This window comes from Phalacrocorax aristotelis, chromosome 7, assembly GCF_949628215.1.
Source record: "Phalacrocorax aristotelis chromosome 7, bGulAri2.1, whole genome shotgun sequence".
NCBI classification, from domain to species: Eukaryota; Metazoa; Chordata; class Aves; order Suliformes; family Phalacrocoracidae; genus Phalacrocorax; species Phalacrocorax aristotelis.
The window spans coordinates 30,444,372-30,465,633 of NC_134282.1; the positions used below are offsets into that span (position 1 = coordinate 30,444,372).

Below are 21,262 nucleotides of genomic sequence, written 5' to 3' on the forward strand. Positions count from 1 at the left end.
ATGTGGAAGAAGGGCACGTCTCTTACGCGGGGCAGCTCAACTTCTCCTAAGTTCTGAGGTGTGCCGGCAGCAGCTTTTGGATCAGAGAAGATATGGCTCCAGTGAGATTTGTTGGCTTCACTTTTTTTGTTTTTTTAAGCAATAAAGTAAACAGATTTCATCTATCAGGTGAGAGGATTTGAAAAGATCTGACTGGATGGCCTGATAATTTCATTTTTCTTTAAAACTGCTGATTGTTTTCAGCACTGTTGAAACATGTCCTAGGCTGCACACCTGCAGGCAGCAAAGGCTCGCTAGCCTAGAAGCATGCCCATATACCTGAGCATTTCAAAATTCATTCATACCTTTGTTATAGAAGAGACATAAATGGACAGGATAAGCAAGATGACCATAATTTGAAGCATGCAAAGCAGCCTGGGGTGTTCTATGCTGAACTGTAGCACAGAACAAGCAACAGAGGTGTTGGAAGGGGGCTGAGAAGTAGAGCTCTGTGGACACCACAGGTATTTTCCAGCAGCCCCAAAGCTGCTAGAATGGCATAGCCACCAAGAAAGGCATCACCTGGACTTTCTGAGTACAAAAGTCAGGAGCCAAGTATCAGAACACAGCCTCGGCTATTGCTTGAGCAAATTCAGTCAGTAGCAGTCTTTGAAAGATCAGCAATTCTTCAGTTGAAATCTGGTGTGCACTGTTGCATGGATTAGCCAAAAGACAGGCTGTGGAGGAGATACCCTGCATTCCCACTGCATGCTGTTTGTTGTGACAGAGCTGTCAGCCAGGAATTGGATATTTTTAGCCTGGTTTCCAAAGAAAACAAAGCTCCAGCAACCATGCTCCATCTGTCAATTCCCCCTTGCAACTTTTGAATGGTGGCTACTTTTAAAGACCTCTTCTTTTTTTTTTGCCAGGGAGATACAGCTCGAAAATATCAAACACTCATAAGCATCAGGAAAACAGGCAAGTGGGTAGAGGTAGAAACACCTCTCCTCCTAAAGTCACGGAGATGATGCCATCTGACTGCCCGGCACTGCCACTCTCACATACCCCAAGAAGGCTGAAGAAGCCTTACTGACATTCACCCCATGTTGGACTTGGGACCACGATGCAGGACACATGGCTTCACCAGCCACAGAGCTCGCAATTGGGGATGAACACTCCCCAGTACGGCTGCAGTCCAACACTGCTGGCACAGCTCCTTCCCCTCTCTTGGTCCAAACGGGAGGCCATGCTTAGGAGGAGACATCCTTTGTGTGTGGGCAAAGCCAAACAGGAGGAGTAACTTAGGTGAAAGGCTGGGCTGCCAAAAGGAGCTCCTCAGCCAACTGCTCAAGAGACTCAGGAGGCACGGAGTGTCTCGAGCTTGAACAGAAATAACTAAGCCTGGCTGCAAGCACTAGCTGTGCAAAAAAGGGGACTTCTTTTTCACATGTTTATGTCTTCCAACCTTGAAATATTAGTCTCCTGTTGCCTAAAGCACTGGTGTAGCCAGACAAGGAGATTTTTCTTTTAATCCTGCTTTCATGGTCTAAATACTATGAATGATCATGTGTTTAAATAAAATAGCATTTCCTCTGAGACAAGACCAGGCTAAGCACTGTGGGTTTTTTCCAGTGCTACAGCATTTTTTTGTAACCTGATTCCATGAATCCAGCCAGACACCAGCAAAGCAGTGCACCAAAAGTGTAGATTCATCCATGGCAAACCTGACACAAGTAAGGTGTCCACCATCAGTGCCCAGCACCCAGGGAGCTGGCTGGCATCCTCCTGACCCATTGGTGCAGCAGTAAAAGCAGTGCTGTGGGAAGATCAGTGTGATCATTGTTCTCTAGTGCTGTTTTCAACATGATATGGAAAATTACTGGGCTGCTTTAAAGGAGTCATCCCTGTATCTCATCAGTGGCTTCAGCATGCCCTTTCTGGCAATAACCTCATGTCCAAAGCCCCATGTTTCCAGGACTTGCTGCATGCCTTTGCCCAGACCATTTGCCTCAGCAACTCTCTGGTTACAATAAATCAGAATATAACTCACAGGAGACATGAGGTGGGGTCTCCTTTCCTGAAAGCATAGGTTTCTATTTCCAGAAATAGTTTGTAAACAAAAAACAAAAAAATACTCAGTGTATAGCAGGAATTGCAACCAAATAGAGGCTGGAGTCTTCAACATGGTAGATGGTTGATGACATGCCCATCAATTTTGTTGTGCCCTCTGCTTTCCTGGGAAGGACACGCAAAATGAGAGTGCTGCATCTTCCCTCCTCTGCTCCCATGAGTTGTCCACAGTTGACCCTGCGGTAGAAATAGAGAGGTGCCTGCCTTGGTTCATGAGCTCCTCTGTCTGGCATCCTTCTTCTGATGCTAGGGTCATATTTGACCAGCTGCTCCATCTAAGCAGGGTCAGATTTAACATCCCACTAAGCCGTTGTCTACACTCACTGTATTTGATTCTGTGGTACAGGGTAGAGCTTGTGGCTCTGGCAAGGTGCAGCTGCAGTGGTTTTAACCCCCACTTGCAGCCTCTACACCCAGGAGTGTTTGATGTGACCCATATAGTAGGTTTCCTATTAGAGACCGTGCCTGTGCTGTGGTACTATCAAGAGCCTCCTCACTGCTGTGATGGGTGGTTTCTTCTGCTGCAGCCTTGGCAAAATTGAAGAGCAACCTAACCTCAGCATGGTCCTCTTTTTTGTCTCCTAAACTAGGAGAATGTCCCGCCCTCTGGAAGTGGTGCCTTGAATGAGAGTACGGATTTCATCTGAGTTACTGCAAGTGAAAGAACTTTCAGACCCAGGTGACGCCCAAGTTTGGATATAATGACACATTGCTTTCAGGAGCTCTTGGAAATATTGCATAGCATCCTTGCTTATCTTCTCCATAACAGTCTTCAGAAGCTATTTTGTGGATTACAAGATGAGGAGGGATCATTAAGGCAACAGTTGCCATGCTGAGCCAGGCCAAATAGCTGTCCATCCCAGAACCCATCTCCAGCAGCGGTCAGTAGCAGGTCCTTAGGGAAGACAATAGGAAAGTCTTGCCTCAAAACCTCGTATGGCAGCTAAGTGCATTTGTCAGTGCTGGTCTTCTGGAAGGACTCGGAGCTGAGTTGGGGGTGTCCAGCAGCAGCTTTCCCTGGAACAACCTCAGGCTCACCTGCTTGTGTGCCAGGAGGTTCAGCTGCTTTGTCAGCAGGAGAAACAGACTTCAGTGTTGGGTGTTGCTCTCTTCAATTGGAGATCCAGCTGTCTCCAGGGCCTTCCACTTCTGCTCTGCAAACAAGTCCTTCCACTTAATAAAAAACTGTTTGGGATTATTGTTGTAATTTTGAATAACTTTTGTCTCTGGAAAAAAGAAAACAGCAAAATTCCCTGCAGATTGCTTTCCTGTAGGACATATGGTAGCCTCAAAAGTCCAGGAACAAGCTCTGACTCCTGGTCTGATCTCGTAGCTATAGAAATGTAGTCACACTTTTATGGGCATGTATTTATTTTTTATTGTTTGGTATGGATTTTTAAATTTTGTTTAGCTTTTTACTGAACTTTGGGTCTGGCCTTCAGAGGCAATCACAGCCATTACTGAAAAACTCTGGCAGACCTTAAAAAAATTCCTGAATTTCAGAGATTCTCAAACTTTTCTTGCAGTTTCCCATGGTTGATCAGTGGGATTATCTTGTGCTTGCCTCCTGCTTGCTTCCCTCACACAGAGATCCCTGAGCCTTTGAAAGCTTTGGCAGCTGGCTGACTTTCCAGGGCATACACATGTTGTTCCTGGCCTTAGTCCCACCGGTGGTGGCTGGTCCAGACTGGCAGCTCTGATCTTGCTGCCAGCTCTGATCCGTGCTGACCGTCCCTGCTATGTCTTCTTAAGCAAGAGCAGCTTGGGGTGACACAGCAAAGACGGTTTTGAAGCATTGCAGACGCTTCTTTGCCTCAAATTATCTGTGCGTCTGAAGAAAGGCCTGGTGAAGAAGGGGTGGCAGAACCAGCCTGATAAGATCAGCAGATCCCCGAGGCTCAAAGCTCTGCTAACTTCGAATTGAGCATCCTAAATTGCCTTTGCATTATCTGGGTTGGGAAATCTTCTAACCCAGTCAGGGCCAAAGACAATAAAATAAGTTATGTCTTTTAATTATGGAGTTTTGGTTCTTTATAAATGAAGTTGATTGAAAAAACTATGTTGGTCATGTCTGGTTTACAAACTGCTGCAGAGAAGGTTTCTCTGGGGTTGCACTGTTGGTTTTAAATGAATCACACTACAGAGCTTCACCAAGGGCCTTCAAGGCAGCTGGCCTCTGCTTCTGCTGTCAGGTACCCACCTCCTCAGGGAAGGCTGCCCCAGGTCTTGCCACTGGTGGCTTCTCATCTCTTCAGATGCAGTCACTGAGGGGTCTGTTGGAAAGGCAGGAGGAGCAGCCCTCCTAGGGCATACAGCAGGAGCAAATCTGCCCTCAGGATTCCTCTCCCTTGCTTGTCTAATCACCAGGCTGAGTCATAGCAAGCTTCTTTGGGGCAAGAGCTGAGTGTTTTTGTAGCCTGTAGCCTGCCCTGGTGTCCAAAAGCAAAAGTCAGGGGTGGAGGGTCCCAAGAGCTCTGCTCTTCTCTCCTGCTGACTGGCCATGCTTCCCACCACCACGGGGATTTTCCAGGCAAACTTAAGGGAGACTAAGGAAGAGTAAACAGCAAGGAGACAAACAGTTCTGGACACATTTCTTCAGGAGAGAGTGGAGTCATACCTACAGAAGGCATACTGTATCTGGATACTAACTGTGATTTTTTTAATTCCCTTTGCCTAATGATAATGGTGCCTATGCTTGGAGGCTGGCAACTGCCTGGCTACTCGTGGCAAGCAGAGGTCTGTTGCCAGGCCGGAGTGGGGAGAACTGGCTGTCACTGTGATGCCGCTGCTGGCATCTGTGTAGAAGGTGGAGGGCACAGTTGGAGGGCACAGCTGGAGTGCCAGTGGCCAGGCGTGAGGTTGTACTGGCCAAGCAGCAGCAAAGAAGAGCAGGAAGAAAAGCAAGAATGGCATTATTAAAAGAAGACATGAGCCTGTTCTTGCATCTACTTTGCTTTCTTGAGCATCACGTTGGCTGGGAAAGCAGGGTGGTTGCTGTCCGAAGGGCACAAACCCCAGACTTACTTAATTGAGGGTTAGAGTTTGTTTAGATAATGTAAGGGTGGTAATACTGCTCCATGGCTTTGATTGTGTTCACAAATGCATGCCCATAAATGTTTGTATCTGCAGAAGGAGTGCCCTGAGCCTGGAAAAGCAGCCCAAACTCTGCTTCCTTCTGGTGCATGCTTTTTTTTTGCTGTTTTGTTTTCTTTATCAAGAGCAGTGATGGTGCCTCCTTTATTTAATGGCTTTATTTTTAATGCTTTATAGAACACATCACCAGGGAACCAGAGTTCTTAATTACAAACATTTTAAAAGAAAATGGACCATCTCGCTGTGGGTGGGTCTACTCAACGTCACTGCTGCTGCCTGGGAGGCAAAGTAAGACAACTTCCAGCCTTCCTGCCTGCAGGCTTTAGGACTGGCTTGGAGAGCCAAGAGCTGCATAGATGAGGGTGATGTTTAGGTTCCCAGACTGCTTTTTTAAGTCAAATAACATTTGCAGCAGGTTGAACTGTTACTAAAGGAAGAGAGGAAGGTGTCAGTTTTTTTTCCAAACACTCTGTTTATGTTCTCCCAGGAGCGCAGGGAGAACAGGCACGTTTTCAAATGTTTTTACTTTTTTGAGCTGTTTTTCTGTCTTCTGTGCACTGTTGACGTTCCTGCTCCTGGAAGGTGAAGCCAGCGGCTGCAAATCCCATTTATCTGTGCCATGTATATACATCTCCGTCGGGAACCGAGCACTCCCCCAACACGCAGTGATGCTGCTGCCTTGCCCAGCACAACAGTGGCGAGACAGCAGCGTGTATGAGGTCTGCAGTGACACAGTGCCGGGGTCTTCCCCTACCCAGCCTGAAGCCGACACTCTGACCATTGAGCCCATGGGGAACAGCTTCCCTCTACAAATGGGGTCAGCCTGGGAACAATGCACCCTGCAAAGGCAGAGGCCAGCTGTGCTGTCCTGTTTGATCTCTTCGAAGGGTCAGGTCTTTTGTACCATGGCAGTTGTAGGATGTTAAATCATCCTGCTTGCTCCCTTAGTGCTTCACTGTTTGGTTTTTGTTCACAGAATGGGAGCAGTTCAGCACTACTGGTAATGGGTCACAGCAGGCCATACAGAAACCACTGCACTGTGAAATAAGTTCAGCATGAGAGTTTAAGGTAAGTGTCTTTGTTCTTTTTAACATGCCTTTTCCTGCATAGCTACTTCATCGCTAGTCACTGAAAAGCCAGGAGATACTGCAGAAAACAGTATTTGCATGCAGTCCTGCTCCTCCTGCTGCTGACCCCAGCCCTCCACATACCCATGCAGCCTCGGTTGCTCCGACAAAGGCTGGCATGCTGGCAATCCTACAGCTACCGGCAACACGCATGGCACTGCCTCGCAGCCCTGCTAAGACATGAACCAGAGGCCAGCCACAGCCAGGGGAGACTGGGGAAAAGATTGCAAGCATGGGAAGGATCCTCCCATTCTCCAGCTGACCATAGCTACCTCTCAAAATGTTTCCTTGAGGCAAGCTGCCCAGTATTTCACTCCTTTAAAGCCTGAGGACATCACTGTCCTTGGAGAAGTTGCTGAAGTAAATTGGAGGCACTTTGCTAAATCTTCTAAGTGGAAGACAGCAGGATTAAATTCCACTTTTGATATAATCCTCAACCCCTTCTTCAAGGGAAGTGCAGCGTTGCCTCTGGCCCCGGCTGGTGCCTCCATGCTGAATCACTCTGATCCCAATGTAAATACAGCTCTTTGAAAAAGGGCAAATGTTTTCTCAGCTGCTCTTCTTCTCTTCAAATGATGGGCTGATTGAAATTTTTATGTCTGCAGACATAAATATATGCAGTCAACAAATGCTCCTTAGTAAGAAGCTATCTTCACAAGATAACTGGTTTTTGGAAAGCATATTGCAAATCCACTGGCCATTCCTGGACCACACTGCTCTCCTGCCAGCTTTTCTTTCTCCTTCCCTTCAGTGATTTACATTTTATGAACTCTTAAATGGGCTGATTTGTCACTGCAAATTAATCTTAGCACATTGTCAGTTCAGGCTCCTGGTGTCCCCAAGGCTTTGTTTCTGCTCAGCCCTAGAGCTGTGTTTGCCCCAGGAGGCAGCAAATATAGCCCTTTGGCATGACATGCAGCGATGATCCAAAGGGCCAAAGTGCTGAGGTGGGTGCCAAACTGCCTTCTCGCTGCAGCAGCCACTCAGGCAGCTGCTGTGCCCTTACCCATCATGGTTATATCCTCCTCCTCCAGGTCCAGTCCTGAAATGAGGGCTGAAGCCTAAAACCAACGGGACAACATTTCCACCAGCTCTGATGGCACACTAAGACTTAGGATGTGTGCTAAGCTCAGGACTGAATACTATGAACCCAAGCCCAGCTCTCCTCTACTTTGGAAGTTGTTAGAAACTAGACTTGAGCATTCACTCACACAAGTTCAATATTTTCCAACCTAAGAGGGCGAGGGCAAGTTCACACCACCCTAAGTCCTTGTGCATCACAGACTCACAGCCTGGCCACATGGAGGAATGGGGATGATGTCGCCCGTTAATCCCTTCGATGGAGAGCAGTGCTCTTCCTTCTTGACTTGGGGCTGAATCCCTGCCTGGATGTAGGGACAACCTCAGGCTCAAGCCCACTCTTGCCAGATGCTCTTACCACAATGCCTTACCCTGGAGCAGCTTGCGGAGAGCCTGGCTGGTTTTGAAGCCTGCCTTGAAAATGTCACCTAGTACAAAGCATCTCCCTGAGCCTCCAGCCAGCCATGAACTGGTCCCTTTGGAGGCTAGGCTGCCCCTCCACCTTGGATGCTGGCCTGCCAACTGCAGCAGCAATATTACCATGACTTTTACCTCCTCTTACATGGCCTTCACAGCACCAGACGTAACTATTTCACAGCAGCTCACTGTAGCAGAAATTAATGTGCTTAACAGAGATGTCCCACTCAGCTACCCCACTCCTCACTCCAACCAGTCATCACCCCTACAGAAAACCTCAAGTCTGTGAATACAATGTCAAAATATCACAGGACATTCTACTAACTTTTTTTTTTTTTTTATTAAACTGCTTAAATTTAAGCAAAGCTGCTGTGCAGTTTTTCCAGTCTTCCCACCGATGTGCTGCAGGGTTTGGGAAGGATGTCTCATAATTTAGCTCTATCTTGTTACAGACTCCAGTAGGTTTATTGCTTGCAGTAATATACAGCCTTGGCTTAACTTTGTGAATCCCTTACTATCCCTCAGAGAGAAAATGTTAGATTGAACTGTAAGTATTTTTAGCAGTGCTGTTCTCCATTTAAGCTGCAAAAACCAAGGGCACAGACATTCAAAGCATCTTCTCCTAACCTCAAGTGATCTACCATTATCCACAAATGACAGGCTTGCAGCATGCATCAGCCCAGTGAGTACCAACGGGAACCACCAGTGTGTACCCAAACCCTTTCAGCAGGCAGGAGAGGCTCTGAACATAACACAAAACAACACAACAGATTTGGGATTGTTTGCTCCCTTTCAAAAGGCAGTCATGCTTTCTCCTTTTCCACCCTGTATAAATGCATGCTGTCAGCCCTAATAAAAGGGAAAAATAAACCAGGCAATGGGGCTATCGCTGCGGGTATGATGCTGTTCAGGATAGCACCCAACTCTGCTGTAGCACCAGACATTTTGGAAAGGGTTGCCTTCTCTGGGAGAAAAAACAACCTGCTGGGTCAGATAGCTACGGGGGTCAGAAACCTTTCCCCAGGATCTGTGGCAGCAAACCTACACTTCAAGCATTGAGAGGGAAAGCCTGAGAGCATAGGCAAGGGATTTTTGCTGGCAAAAGCTTGCCAGGTTTAAGAAGGGCAGTCTGGCCATCTTCTGGCTGAGAAACTGAAAGCAAAGTATGTTCTAGCAGCTTACTGGTGATTTATTTTTTAATTTTGAAGTGCCAAGGAGATCAAAATAAAAGGCTTGTCTTTTTTTTTTTTTTTTTAAAATCCCCTTAGATTACCAGAAAATCCATGCTCAGTTCTGGTGGGAAACAGGAACAAACTGTCCCCGCAGCAGCCACTGCGCGGCTCCTGACTCATGCCTCCACATTAAGGGCAAAAAGGTGACACCCTGATGCTGAGAGTGCTTCAAGTTCAACCTCTGGGTCAGTTTATGTTACCTGAACAGTGTCACAGAGCACCAGGAGAATGGCTCTGCATTGCAGGGACTGGTGGCATAAACTCCAGATGCTGCCTAATGAAAGCCAGGTGAGACACTGCAAGGGAGTACCTTGTACTGTGGGACAGAGAGAGCTACTGCAGGGCCTGACCCTGCCAAGGGGCCATTTCTCTCAGCTCCCATCAGGTTAGTGACAACGAAGGTACTCGGTACTGCCCATAGTCCTCTGACGTCCAAACCAGCTGCCCTTCAGTTGACTGAAGCCCAGTGCAAATCACATTCGAGCAGGGACGGGGGTGCTCTGAAGGTAGAAAACACACCTTATCTTGCTTAAACACAGAGCTTACAAAGGTATCAGTGAAGGTCATGAGATAGGGCCAGAAGTGGAAATTTTGAACAACAGGGGATTGATCCCTTCAGTGCTTTTTTCTGAGCTTAGCTTCACAATTCAGTATCTGACATAAGTAGAGATGTATCATCAAGCCCTCCTGCAGTGGTGGTGAAGACAAGTTCTAGTGCAGTCTGCTGGTCTACGGGCAGAGAAAAGAGATGAAGTTTATTCTGAGCTAAAGCTCTGAAATATGCTTGTAAGGAAGCTGGAAAATTCCCTTCCCAACACTTTTTTTTTCCTGTGAGAAGGGAAGCTTTTTTAATCTGACCTTGCCTGGACATAGGCTCCAGGTCATGTAATTGACCCAGGAGCACTCTATTTCCCACAGCCTCTGCTTGAACGTGCAATGTACTTCCAGGTCCTGGGTGACAGTGTAAAGTTCAACCAAGGATCACTCTATTTAGCTGTGCTAGGGGCTCATCATCTCAGTGGGTGAACATGTTTAAAGAGGTTAGAGGCTTTTCTGAGGGAGTATTTAAACTCCATCTGTCAAACCACTTGCATAGAAGAAATTTATAGACTGCCAGCAGTACTTTAAATTGCCGTTTTCTTGCCTTTAATTTAGTAGCATGCATTATTTTCACATTGCCCTAAGGGAATAATTAATCTGTGACAAATTTATGCCTATAAAAATTATAAATACTAGATTTAAAAAAACAACAACAGTAAAGAAATTCAAAGAGCCACACGTTGATGAAAGCCACATCAAGAAGGCTTTTGGCAAAGCCTTTGGAATGCCTTAGGGGACTGATCTTTTCAGAAAGCTGTCTAAGGGACTTGAAACCTGCTTCATATCCAGTTTAATTGTGCACAGAAAACCCACTCGCAGACTTTGCACATTGAAAGGAGAATAAAAAATCTTTATAGGCAGAGCTTTTTTTCAGGGTCTAAATGACAAGTTTGAAAATGGGGAAGTTTGGTAATGCAATTTTCCAGGAAACCTCAGTGATGCCCACCAACGCTGTTGTTCTGTACTTCAGTATATAATACAGAGGCAAGTCTGACAAATTAAGGGCTTCACAGGTTGTTTTCTCTCCATTTACAGGAGAAAAGGCAGTGCAGGAACAAAAGTGACATCTCCTGCGAGACTGAGACCACTTCAGTTTCTCTAGTTGCTTTGAAGAAGGTGAACCAACTGCCAATGGTTGACAAGGGAGAGGCATAAGTACCACTGTGGTTGAAGCAATTTTAGGTCTACGACATAATAAGCATTGCTTAAATGCCCGTCATTGAAATACCCAAGCTGAGATGGGTTTTCTGCTCCCTATCTTTTTGATAAAGCAAATATTTCTGTTGCCTGCATGTAGGTCTAGTACCAAGAAACCGAGAATGAAGGCGGGTGTGTGGATAATCCTTACTGGAGCAAGTTCCACTGTGAACAAAGGAGTGCTGAAGCTCATGTTCCTCAACTCTCTGACCTTGACATTCCCCACACACAGGGCCACTCTCATCTGCAAAATAGTCCACTTCCACTAAAATATTTAAGACGCCATTTCCCCATTTCCAACCCTTTCTCCCTCCTCCCGCTACTCCCTAGAAACTTCCAATAGCTGCATCCGGCCCCCACTGCAACAGCTGCACCTTCCCCCGATAGACCCAGCTTGTGCTGGTGTGACAGCAATGCAGGAGATAGCAAAAGCTTGGCTGGATTTTACGTGTGCAGAGTGACTGCTGCCTAACAGGGTGAACAGCAGCCACGTTTCCCAGTGCTAAAAGGAGGTCTGTCCCCTGCCCCTACGGTGACAGACTCTTTAGCAAAATGGGATGAAATTGGGCAGTGGACTGACAGGTGGCTGAGGACAGGGAGCAACCCCCCAAGACAATTTATGCATAGGTGAGTCTCTCTTAGAACATTCAATGTGAGCAAAACAGCTTAAAAAAAAAATCCAAACAAAACTGAAGGCAACTTTCACTGCAAGCAATTTTCTCAAGCAGATAATCAGAAACACTGGAGGGAAAAAAGTGTGAGGTGGCTAGTTTGGGGGTTTTCATTTTTTGATGCTGGAAGAGGAACAACAGCCAGGCTTTCAATATGAAGAAGCATAATAGTACTAATCTTGGTAATTACATTATTGGTTTTCTTTAACAACTAAATAAATTAGACACACTCCTAGGACTGACAACAGTCATACAAAAGGAAAATGTTTATTGGGGTGATAAACAACAAACCCTGATGTCTCCCATCAGTCAGGACTGGCCAAAAGAGAAGAGGGAAAAGAAAAATCACAGAGCCACAGAACTGTTGAGATTGCAAAGGACCTCTGGAAGTACTCTGAAATGCCTAAATACTACAACTGAAACTGTACGCAGCCTAAAAACTTGGCTGAATCAGGCTTGAAACTGTTGCTTGCAAAATGCACAGCAGTGCACACAATGCTGTTTGCTGTTCATTTCGGTAGCAAGACTGTTGCCAATGTGGTTAGTGCAGGAGTGAGAAGGGTGAAAGTATCATTCTGGCTTAACACCAAGTGCAAGAGGAGCAGCACAGTGTTCAGCTCCAGTACAGATGCTGCAGGGACTAGCAAATGCAACAACAAAGATGAAAGCCAGAGAAGTCTGAAACCTATTCGTTGGGAGCTCCACCACCTCAGCCATTTCCAGACTGAGTCTTCGTCTGCCTGCCTGTGTAACCCCCTCCCCACCCACGCACATTCCTTTCCAGCAATGCTGCTTTATTTGGCTTATTATTATCTTTTTGTTAAACTCACTTAATTGGTGCATTTAACTCTTCATGTTCCTTAACAGTCCATCTGATACCACTTATTTACTGAAAAAACAGCCATAGCCTTAAGTATTACATTTCAAAACAGTATCTAAATTGAGAAAGGTCTTGACAGTCCCAGTATTCGACTGTGCTAGCTCCATTAACTCACATACACTTCATAAAACACTAGGCATGATAAGGCAAGCTGGACTTTATGAGCTGCAAAACCGTCCAAGTCAAAGCCTGCACACAACCAGGGTATTTCCAGAAATATGAAGTCTACTTTTTCCTAACCTCCTTCAAGACAACAAAGCTGCATCCCCTGCAATGAACTATAGGGCTTTTACTGCATCTAGTGCAGATCAGAGAGGATCTTCTCTGTGCTTGATTAGTTTAGCATGATTAGATTAGCTTACCACATATGCTATAACTTGTCTAAATTTCCATAGCCAGATCTATCAGGAATCTAAGGAAGAAAATACCAAGCGCAGAGGTGCCAGCAAAACCCCTAATGCTGATATAATTATGTCAGGAAGAACAAAAAATAAAATATTCTCGTGCAATTTAGTTTTATTTGGGAAACTGCTGCAAGCTTTACACACACAAAACTGCACCAGCCTGAGGGCACCATTAGCTGCATCCACACTGGGAACTTTGACAGCATAACACCTCACCAACTTTTAATAGCGTAGCCAAAGTCCACCTAGACATTGTTAAAGGCTGCACAGCTTCAATACGGAATGGGAGGCTTTCTCCTTCTTGGTGAGTGTTTTTGTTGGGGGACTGGGGACAGGGGGAGGTTGTCTTTTAAGGGTTTTGCTCCACAACAATTACTTTACTACTGAAAAAGTGCTAGTAGACTGAGCTGGTAAAGCACCTTTCACTGTGGGTGTAGTACTACCGGTAAAGCCGGGCCCGGTACCCATAAGTCAAGACATCAGCAGAAGTGCAAAAGGCTAGACCAATCAAAAGCAGGACCATGCAAGGGTATAACCACCCACATATCCTCTGCCAGTTGGTCAGAGCACAGCACTACTAGCTGCTAGCAGAAGCCTGCTGCACAGATATAACCGACAAGTAACTTCTGGACAGAAACAGTAAAGTGCCTCACAACCACAGTGTGGAAGGGAAATCAGGAGGGGAAAAAAAAAAAACCCAAACCAGCAAATACTCCTGTAGTGCCACATGTTCTTAATCCAGAACAGTGTTTTTCTGCAATGCCACACTCTTGGGAGCAAGGCACCGAGCAGTGTGCCTCCCGCAAGGCTTTGGCAGAGAAGAGGCTCCGCAGCCTTCCCCTGCCACTGGCAGAGAGGCCCCGCTTCTGTCAGTGAAAACAGCACATTTCTGACATGGTAACAACATGGGTTAAATTCCTAGCATGGACTGGACCAGTTGTAGTTTTAACACTTTAACATGTTCTACCAGGGGAAAAAGCTGAAGTATTTTTAGCATGGCCTGAGTGTTCGTCCCTGTACTGTTCTGGCCTTTTTTGGAATTTTTAACTCTGGAGAAAAATACAATACCCTTTGCAATAGTGAAACACCACCTATTTTCTTTTATTGTTTGCCACAAAGAAGACTCCAAGTTGTACTTCCGAAGACATTAAAGGAGAAACATAAATCAGTTACTTTTGACACAGCTTTCCCCCTTCACAACACCAGACAGTTCACTTATTGTTTCCCTAATTCCTGCCCATGCCCCCCATCCTTCTTACTTACATACATAGCTCTGACAAAACCTCAGTGGAGAAAACATTTTTCATTAAGAAATTCAGTCCCAAGTTGTTGCTTGAATGTGTTGCCCCTCGCTCTCCTGTTTGAAATGGCGTGTGAACTCAGTAAGAGGGGTCGATGAAATACACTAGGAAACAGCATCACGTGCAACTGTCCTCTAGTCCTGCCCCTCACACAGCCACCCACTCTGATTTCCAAGATAAGTCAGGGAGAAGCACCAGACCGCAGTATGTTTGTTTTTATCACGCTAAAACCCCACAGCTCCATTATCCCCTCCACCGTGCTGTGCTGTGGGCAGAGCCCAGAAAGTCAGAGTTAGGTATAAATGAGGAGATGGAGTTTAAGCACAAATGTAACAACAAGAATCGATGCAAGGCAAGTCTGAGGACTGAAAGAGGAACCACATGGAGCAAAGGAGGGACTTTCCCCCTCTCCTATTTTCTATCCCATTTCAAATAATATCCCCTTCCTCCTCCCCTCTGCCTGGCACTAGCATAATCATGCAACATAGCTGTAAGGAACAGACCACGCTTCACACAGCTGCGATCAGCGTGCCCAGGGACAGGCAATGTCCAGCCCCCACACACAAGTCACCAAGGGAAACAAGACTCTTGAAAGGATTAATGGTGAGAGAGGCTCCTGTGGCTGCAAAAAGGAGACTGTGGTTGATCCTCTGCTCCCAGCTGAAGGGAGAGAACAAGCCTTTTTGTTTGTCCCAGTTCTTCTCTTCCTCCTCTTCAGAGGTTGCCATTACCACTGCTTCTGGAGCGGGGGAGGAGACAGGGTAGGGGGGCTGTACTTGGTGACTCAGATTCATCTCTCAGGCAGCAGGACGAAGAAGATGGCCTTGAGGAAGTGACCAAAACTGCAAACAGCGGCCACGAGCCAGTGGGAACGAAGGCTGGGGTCAGTATTCACCACGCATTTTGTGATGTCTGCCTAATGAGGAGGGAACAGAGATCATCAGAGAGATGCCCAGAACCACACTGGTCACTACTGCAGACGCTCCCAGCCCCATGACCCCGGCACTGTGCCACCACTGCTGCAGCACCACTTTGCCACACCATCAACAACTATAAATGCTTGCTCTGACACTCCCACAAGCTGCAAGTTATTAAATCAGGCTCAAGAGCACTGCAAAATAGACTTTCTTCATTCTACATCAACTAGGTGAAGTATCTCCCTTTTCAGCCACCCCTGGGGAAAGAAATGCTACAGGAAGTTTGTAAAGCATTTTCCATTTGAATAGCTAGATAAAAGAAACTTTCTTCCCCCTTCCAAAAGAGCTAGGAAGCCTTGGCAATATCAGCATTCTCATCCTTTTCTGTAAAACACGATGCTTCCCAGAGGTTGTCCTGTTTAATATAGGCTCAAATTGCTTGCACTTTTTCTCTTGCCTTAATGTTTTATTTGGAACTCATTCAAGCAAGCCAACCCCCAATTTATATCTAAAGCAATGCAAGCTTAGTTTGTGGAAATATGTATGCTGGCAGAGATGCCTCCAAGACACGTGGGCCAGATTTAAAGATCACTTGGGCAGCTGGTTTCAAGTATTAACAAGAATAGAAGCTGGCCTGCAATGAGTAAAAAATAACAACAATCCGGCAAATTAATGAAGACAGAATCTCAGCTCACATCGGGAGGAGAAGGTGGAAAACACTGGAGGGTAAAGCAAAGAGGACAGAGGTAGATAGAAAATTGTATCTTCTAGTGAGGGAAACTAACTAAAGTTCTGCCAGCAATATAATTGAGTTTGTGGTTAAAGTTCAGCCTAGCACAAGGAGATGTGGACTGTAGTTCTGTGACAGAGGGAGAACCGTTAGCACATCAGCTTGAGACAGTTTCCAGAGATGGCTTTTGGGTGATAAATGTGAACAAGAATTGGGTCACAAGGGGGGCAAATATTCACCAGCCCGAAAAGTTTTTTCTTTACAAGCTTAACTCAGCAGTCTTACAAGTTTGCCTTCTGACACAAGTCTCTCATTGACCAAGCAGAGGGAAGTCAGACTCAATCCTGAGATGTTCCTCCCATAAAATGGGGCACAAGAGCTGCTGAATATGCCAATAATCTTTTTGAGTATTTCCACCTCTGTTCAAGACATGGATGAGCCTTGCCTGACCAACCTTGGTAATAATTAGAAGAAAATAAAAAGGGGACAGAAGGGACAAAACCCTATGTCCAGTTACTGAGTACAGCCACACTAACCAACTCCACCATCATCTACAGACCAAAGGTCTGTTGACAGCAGCCTCAACAGCCTCCCACACAGTTCCTGCAGTTCCTCCCTCACAAGGAAGTCTGAAAGGCTGGCACGCTGAATCACCCTGCACTGCTGTTCTCCAGGGAGCATTAGTAGATGCTGAGCCCACGAATAACTGACAAGTAGAGATTGCAGGAGGAATGAATACAGGCACACAGGGATGGGAAGAAACATGATGACAGGAGGAAAAGGAATCAGCACACGAGGTGCTCCTGAGGCTGAACACCATGGTGTGGAAATGCTGCTGCCTATAGCTACAAAAGCACAAGCAAACATAGCAAGCAGCCAAGATAGCACATAACAGAAGATGCTGCAATGTAGTACTGGTGGTTATAGGTACTTTACCTGTATTGTGGAGGAAAGTAAAATGGGTCTGCCTGAAAGCTTTTGGTGATGGCTTAGCAAACTCATCCTATCTGCATTTGAAAAGAGTCTGAACTTATTCAACCTGTCCAATTTTAGGGACCAGCGCGCGGTTGTGTCACACTGTCTCTTTAGTCAAGAGAAGTCATGACTTGCGGGTACTTGTCTGAACGCGTATTCAGATGTTAGGGTAGCTGATCAATAAGAAACCTAATCGCTGAAGGGCTTTAGTGCCTCATGTGAACCAGTACAAGGCCCAAATATGTACGCTGGGTTGATAATAGTTGCAGAGAGTTAACTTCCAGGTGAGAAAGTGTGAACTTCTTAAAGCTGTGCTATGCCCTACCAAAGGCAATGACCTCACTGTGGCTAATCAAGAGGAGCTGCAATCAGAAGCACTTAGAAATTTGTATGGTTCTTAGATAAACAACATTGCTCAGCTGTTTAACAATTGCGTTAGCTATTGTTATCCATAAAGCATACTTGATAAGGCACTGGAATTGAAAATTTCAAAGCTACTTTATAAAACAGGTCTTTGAGTCTTGTGAGGCACTGATAAACTGTTGTAACGGCAGTTTGATCTTCGCCTGTTAATCATTCAAACAAGTTCAAGTCACATGCTCTTCTTTGTAGCAAATGTATGTAACAGCTGCTAAAAAAAAAAATCTTTCTATTCTTCTGTAAAGCTGCTACTGAGGCTGCAAACTCTCCCCAGGGAGAGATGATGCCTGAAAGGGTTAAACATTTCTTGTTTCTCCTAAGAGGTTTGTTTGGGTTGGGGTCTGGGGGGTAGGGCCTTTCTCCAACCTATGGGTGCAGTATGGAAACCTACTGCTGAGCAGAGACTTTCAAATGCCTTTCCAAGGTCTCTGCAGTGGCTTTTCTGACACAGCTTGAAGCACTGTGGTTCCTCTTGGCAGCCTCAACATGAGCCGATGAAGAGATGGGGGCCATGTGCACAGGGGAAACAAGGACTCCATGCCAAGACAAACTAACAACCAGCTAGGTCAGGCAACAGATGAAAGGGTCGCCACTACTGAGCTGTTTTGTCTGGCCCATTTGTGAAGAAGGCTGGGAAATTTTATGCTGCAGCGTCTAGAGCAAGAGAAAAAACATTCAGGGAAAGCACAGCACAAGATGGCAAGAGGATTAGCAGCCTTTCCCCAGACTGAAAGAACCACTCATTTCTAGAGGGAAAACATCTCATTGCTGCAGCCCAAAATTGCTGATAAGGGTACTGAAGACAGGCTGTAATCAGCACAACCCAGCAGCTTTTACAGTCTTATTGTTTGATTGGGGGCAGTGAGATCAGCTTCCCTTTCTTAGGGCCAGATCCCAAAAGCAAGCATTGTAGGTTCAGCAACTCCAATAGAAAGGCACTGGCCATCCAAAGAGGGGGATGATAAGGAGAAGGAGCTAGCAGTGCACAGGACTTATCTTCTCAGCTGCAAAGAACCACTTCTAGTCTGGGGATGGGTTTTGTGGCTTGTTTGCTATGTTACAAACTTTCAGAAAATATCCATTTGGGCAAAACACCCTGTTTTGAACTGTAATAATATAATACAAAAAATAAAACAAGATGTTAACTTATCAGAACATGCATGTTTTACCAAAACAAACAAAAAAACCCATCAGCTGGAAACAAGGAGGAGACACGTTCCTATGCAACATTTCATATTTAATAAAACTGGATTTTTTCCAAAGGAAAAATTGTTTCAGATAATACATTTCAACAAACTCTACAGGTACCCAGCTAATGTAAACTTCAAATGATACTGAGGCAGGGATTTCACAGGCAGGAACAGTGTTACATAATCAGTTGCTTTCCCAGGATATCCTCTTTACCTACCTAGGCACAATTATTTGTGTGGACACAAAATAAAACAGATCAGGGCATTCAAATCAAAGGTTACTTTTCAGCCCAACCAAATAGTTCCCTGACCCAGGTGGACTCAAGGTCACATAGTTTTAGAGAGCGTAGGGATGATTTAAGGTGGCAAGGGATCCAAAACCAGAATAAGGCTACCTTTCCAGTTGCCCTTCATGAAAAAGGTGCCTTCACTACTAGAGAAACTAGGTGACTGAATCAGCTATAGGCATACTTGGGAAGTGGCAGCACAGAGGAGCAATGCTGTTTGGAAAAAGATATTCCCCTCTCTCTGGGTCTGTGTGGGTTGGGGAGCCCAACCATTTCCTGATGGCTCAGGAATAAACATCACCTCTTGGAAAGGAGGGAAGTTTGCTGCTGTGGCTTAGTCTGGAAAGAGTGCATGCCTTGGGAACAAGATGTCCCATGAGCTCAGTGGTGTCATATGGCAATATTTAGCTCCAGGCAGCATCTGCCAGGCAGTACACCCAAATGCTTTTGGCTGTATCGCTCCAAGGAGTATCTAAATCCCTGCCAGAAAAGCACTGAGATCTTGGTACATCACCCAGCTGCCAACAGCTAACATAGCCAAGTGGTCATCTGAGTCTCCTGGGGAGGTCACTATAAAGGTGTCTGGCTATTCCACAGCACCAAAGTAAAGCTCTTACTCTGAACCATCCTCCACAGGAGCATTGTACTTCCCATTGCATATAGAGAGAACCAAAGAGATCAGATGCTTAAAGCCATATGATATGGAGCCACACTCCAACGCAGAGCAGCACCATGCCTTGCCCACAGTCTCAGAGCAGGCCAGTGACAGAGCCATGAGCCCTCCTGCTGTCAATGGGTTTTAGGAGTGCCCTTCAAATTATAGGTATGCTACAATTTGAGCTACATCAGAAGTTATTCATGAAGCATCATCAGGGTCAGGTCAGAGAATGACACAAACTACCAGGTTTTAACATCCTTTTGAAATTCCTTATGGTGGCAAGTCATGTTAATATACTAAGCTTTGACCTGGCGAACTGCGGGGCAGGTGAAAGGGGAATTAAGTTGGCAAGCCTCATTTTTTGCAGTTTCTAGAAAACAGCTGCCCAAGAGAAGGACCCCTATTTACAGTCTCCCACTGTGACTGGCTGGCAGCTCCAGAGATGCTCAGGTCAGAAACAGAAGAGGTCCTGGTGGGTCAGGACTGAATTAGTCTGGCACAGCTCTGCAGGAAGCTGAGGACCAGAATAGCTGATGTGGTCGAGGATGGGACCATGACGCAGTTACAGAGCTAGATGGAGTCTAGCACAGGTGTAAGTAGGACAGTGGTGGCCACAGTGGTGTGGAAGAGAATCTCATTCAGTGTCTTTCTGCATAAAGCTGCAGTGGGGGCATTCTCGCTTTCATTAACTGGGATATTTTCTGGTCTGCACATGTGGAAGCAAGCTTGATCAGATAGCACCTCTTACCCAGCCTCCTCTCCTTTTCAGCCATGTCACCAAGGTCTTGCGGACAAACTCTCCCAGGCAGTCTACGATGGTGTGAACCATGGCTGGCTGTGCATGCCGCACGCAGTCCACTGCCAGCCCAGCTGCCACAGCATAGAGAGATACAACCTTGCCCCACGTTATGCCTATGAAAAGAAGAAAAGTGATTCAGATATACACATGCACACATAGCTCAGTCTCGAATAACCAAGGGAAACTGTTCTCCTTCATTACATGTGCCCACGCTGTATGTGTGCAGCTCTGAGTTCAGGTGCAGCCACAGTTCTGCACTGTCTCCACCATGGGGAAAAATAAATCCTACAGGACCAGGACTGGGGAAAACTCTCCACGTGGAAGAGCAGATTTAAATTATCTGATCTGGGCATGCTTCTAACTCCTTCCAGCACTGGGTGCACACTTTGGAGAAAGCAGCCCAAAAGCATCATCAAAATAGGGAAGATGTGCACCGCCATGGTTTATACTGCCATTAACTCTCAGCCAATCGCATGTTGCACAGAAGGCAATTTAATTCAAAGAGTTTGAGCAACCTGGGGCTTTTGTTGCCAGCACGCAACTCTTAAACACCCTTTAGACAAAGCATTTCTGGTTTTTTTTCTAGATCAGAGGAGACTGTTCCCATGTGGCACACAAACCACATGTGAGATAAGCATCTTCAGTCAGTTCTACAATGACACAAAAGAAAAAAAGGGAGTCAAAACTACAGGGCCAAGAGGGTTGGCATCCTCCTTGATGTAAGGAGTATGCCTCAGTCTCCACCTGAAAACCAGGCAGCTTCAAGAATTTGGCCACTCTGCCTACAATACCTAATATCACATATCCTATCCCACTGAGGGCAGTGCAGGGATAGAGTGTCAGGCAGTTATCTAATCTCCCAGAAAGCAGCCTTCCTGCTAGGGTGACCTGCCAGCAGGGAATGCTCCATGGAAGTTGTCCCAGCAGCAGTCATCATCTTGTTAGTGCTAGTGATAAGCACTCAGGCTCAGTTCTGGGTACAGCCAACCTCCCTGGGTCTTCCCCATGCTTTGCCAACACCACTGAGCATAAATCCTCCACACTTAAACGTTGCTGCCAGCAGTCCCCTATCAGGCTTTTATCAGGCCCAATGACCTGGAAACGCAACCCTTCTGCACCCGTGCAGGACTACCACCACAGCACCATGGCACATGGGTTTCCTTTGGATCCGCTAG

The 21,262-nt window shown here is 46.0% G+C and overlaps 1 protein-coding gene across 5 annotated transcripts in view; it reads right to left on the bottom strand.

Annotated features, from left to right (window-relative positions):
* BOK (BCL2 family apoptosis regulator BOK) overlaps positions 1–21,262 on the bottom strand; it is a 51,802-nt gene that overhangs the window by 18,495 nt on the left and 12,045 nt on the right. For 2 of the 5 annotated variants that reach the window (XR_012661588.1, XR_012661587.1), the window contains exons 4-5: positions 20,037–20,200; positions 14,074–15,027 (exon numbers count right to left, since the gene is read on the bottom strand). Coding sequence is in view for 2 of the 5 variants with exons in the window: in XM_075099633.1 (XP_074955734.1) it covers positions 14,902–15,027; positions 20,037–20,200 (290 nt within the window). In the remaining 3 variants the exon portion in view is untranslated. Of the gene's footprint in view, positions 1–2,041; positions 2,287–11,777; positions 15,028–20,036; positions 20,201–21,262 lie in introns of those variants that run through there. The other 3 variants (XR_012661586.1, XM_075099634.1, XM_075099633.1) reach the window with 3 other exon arrangements.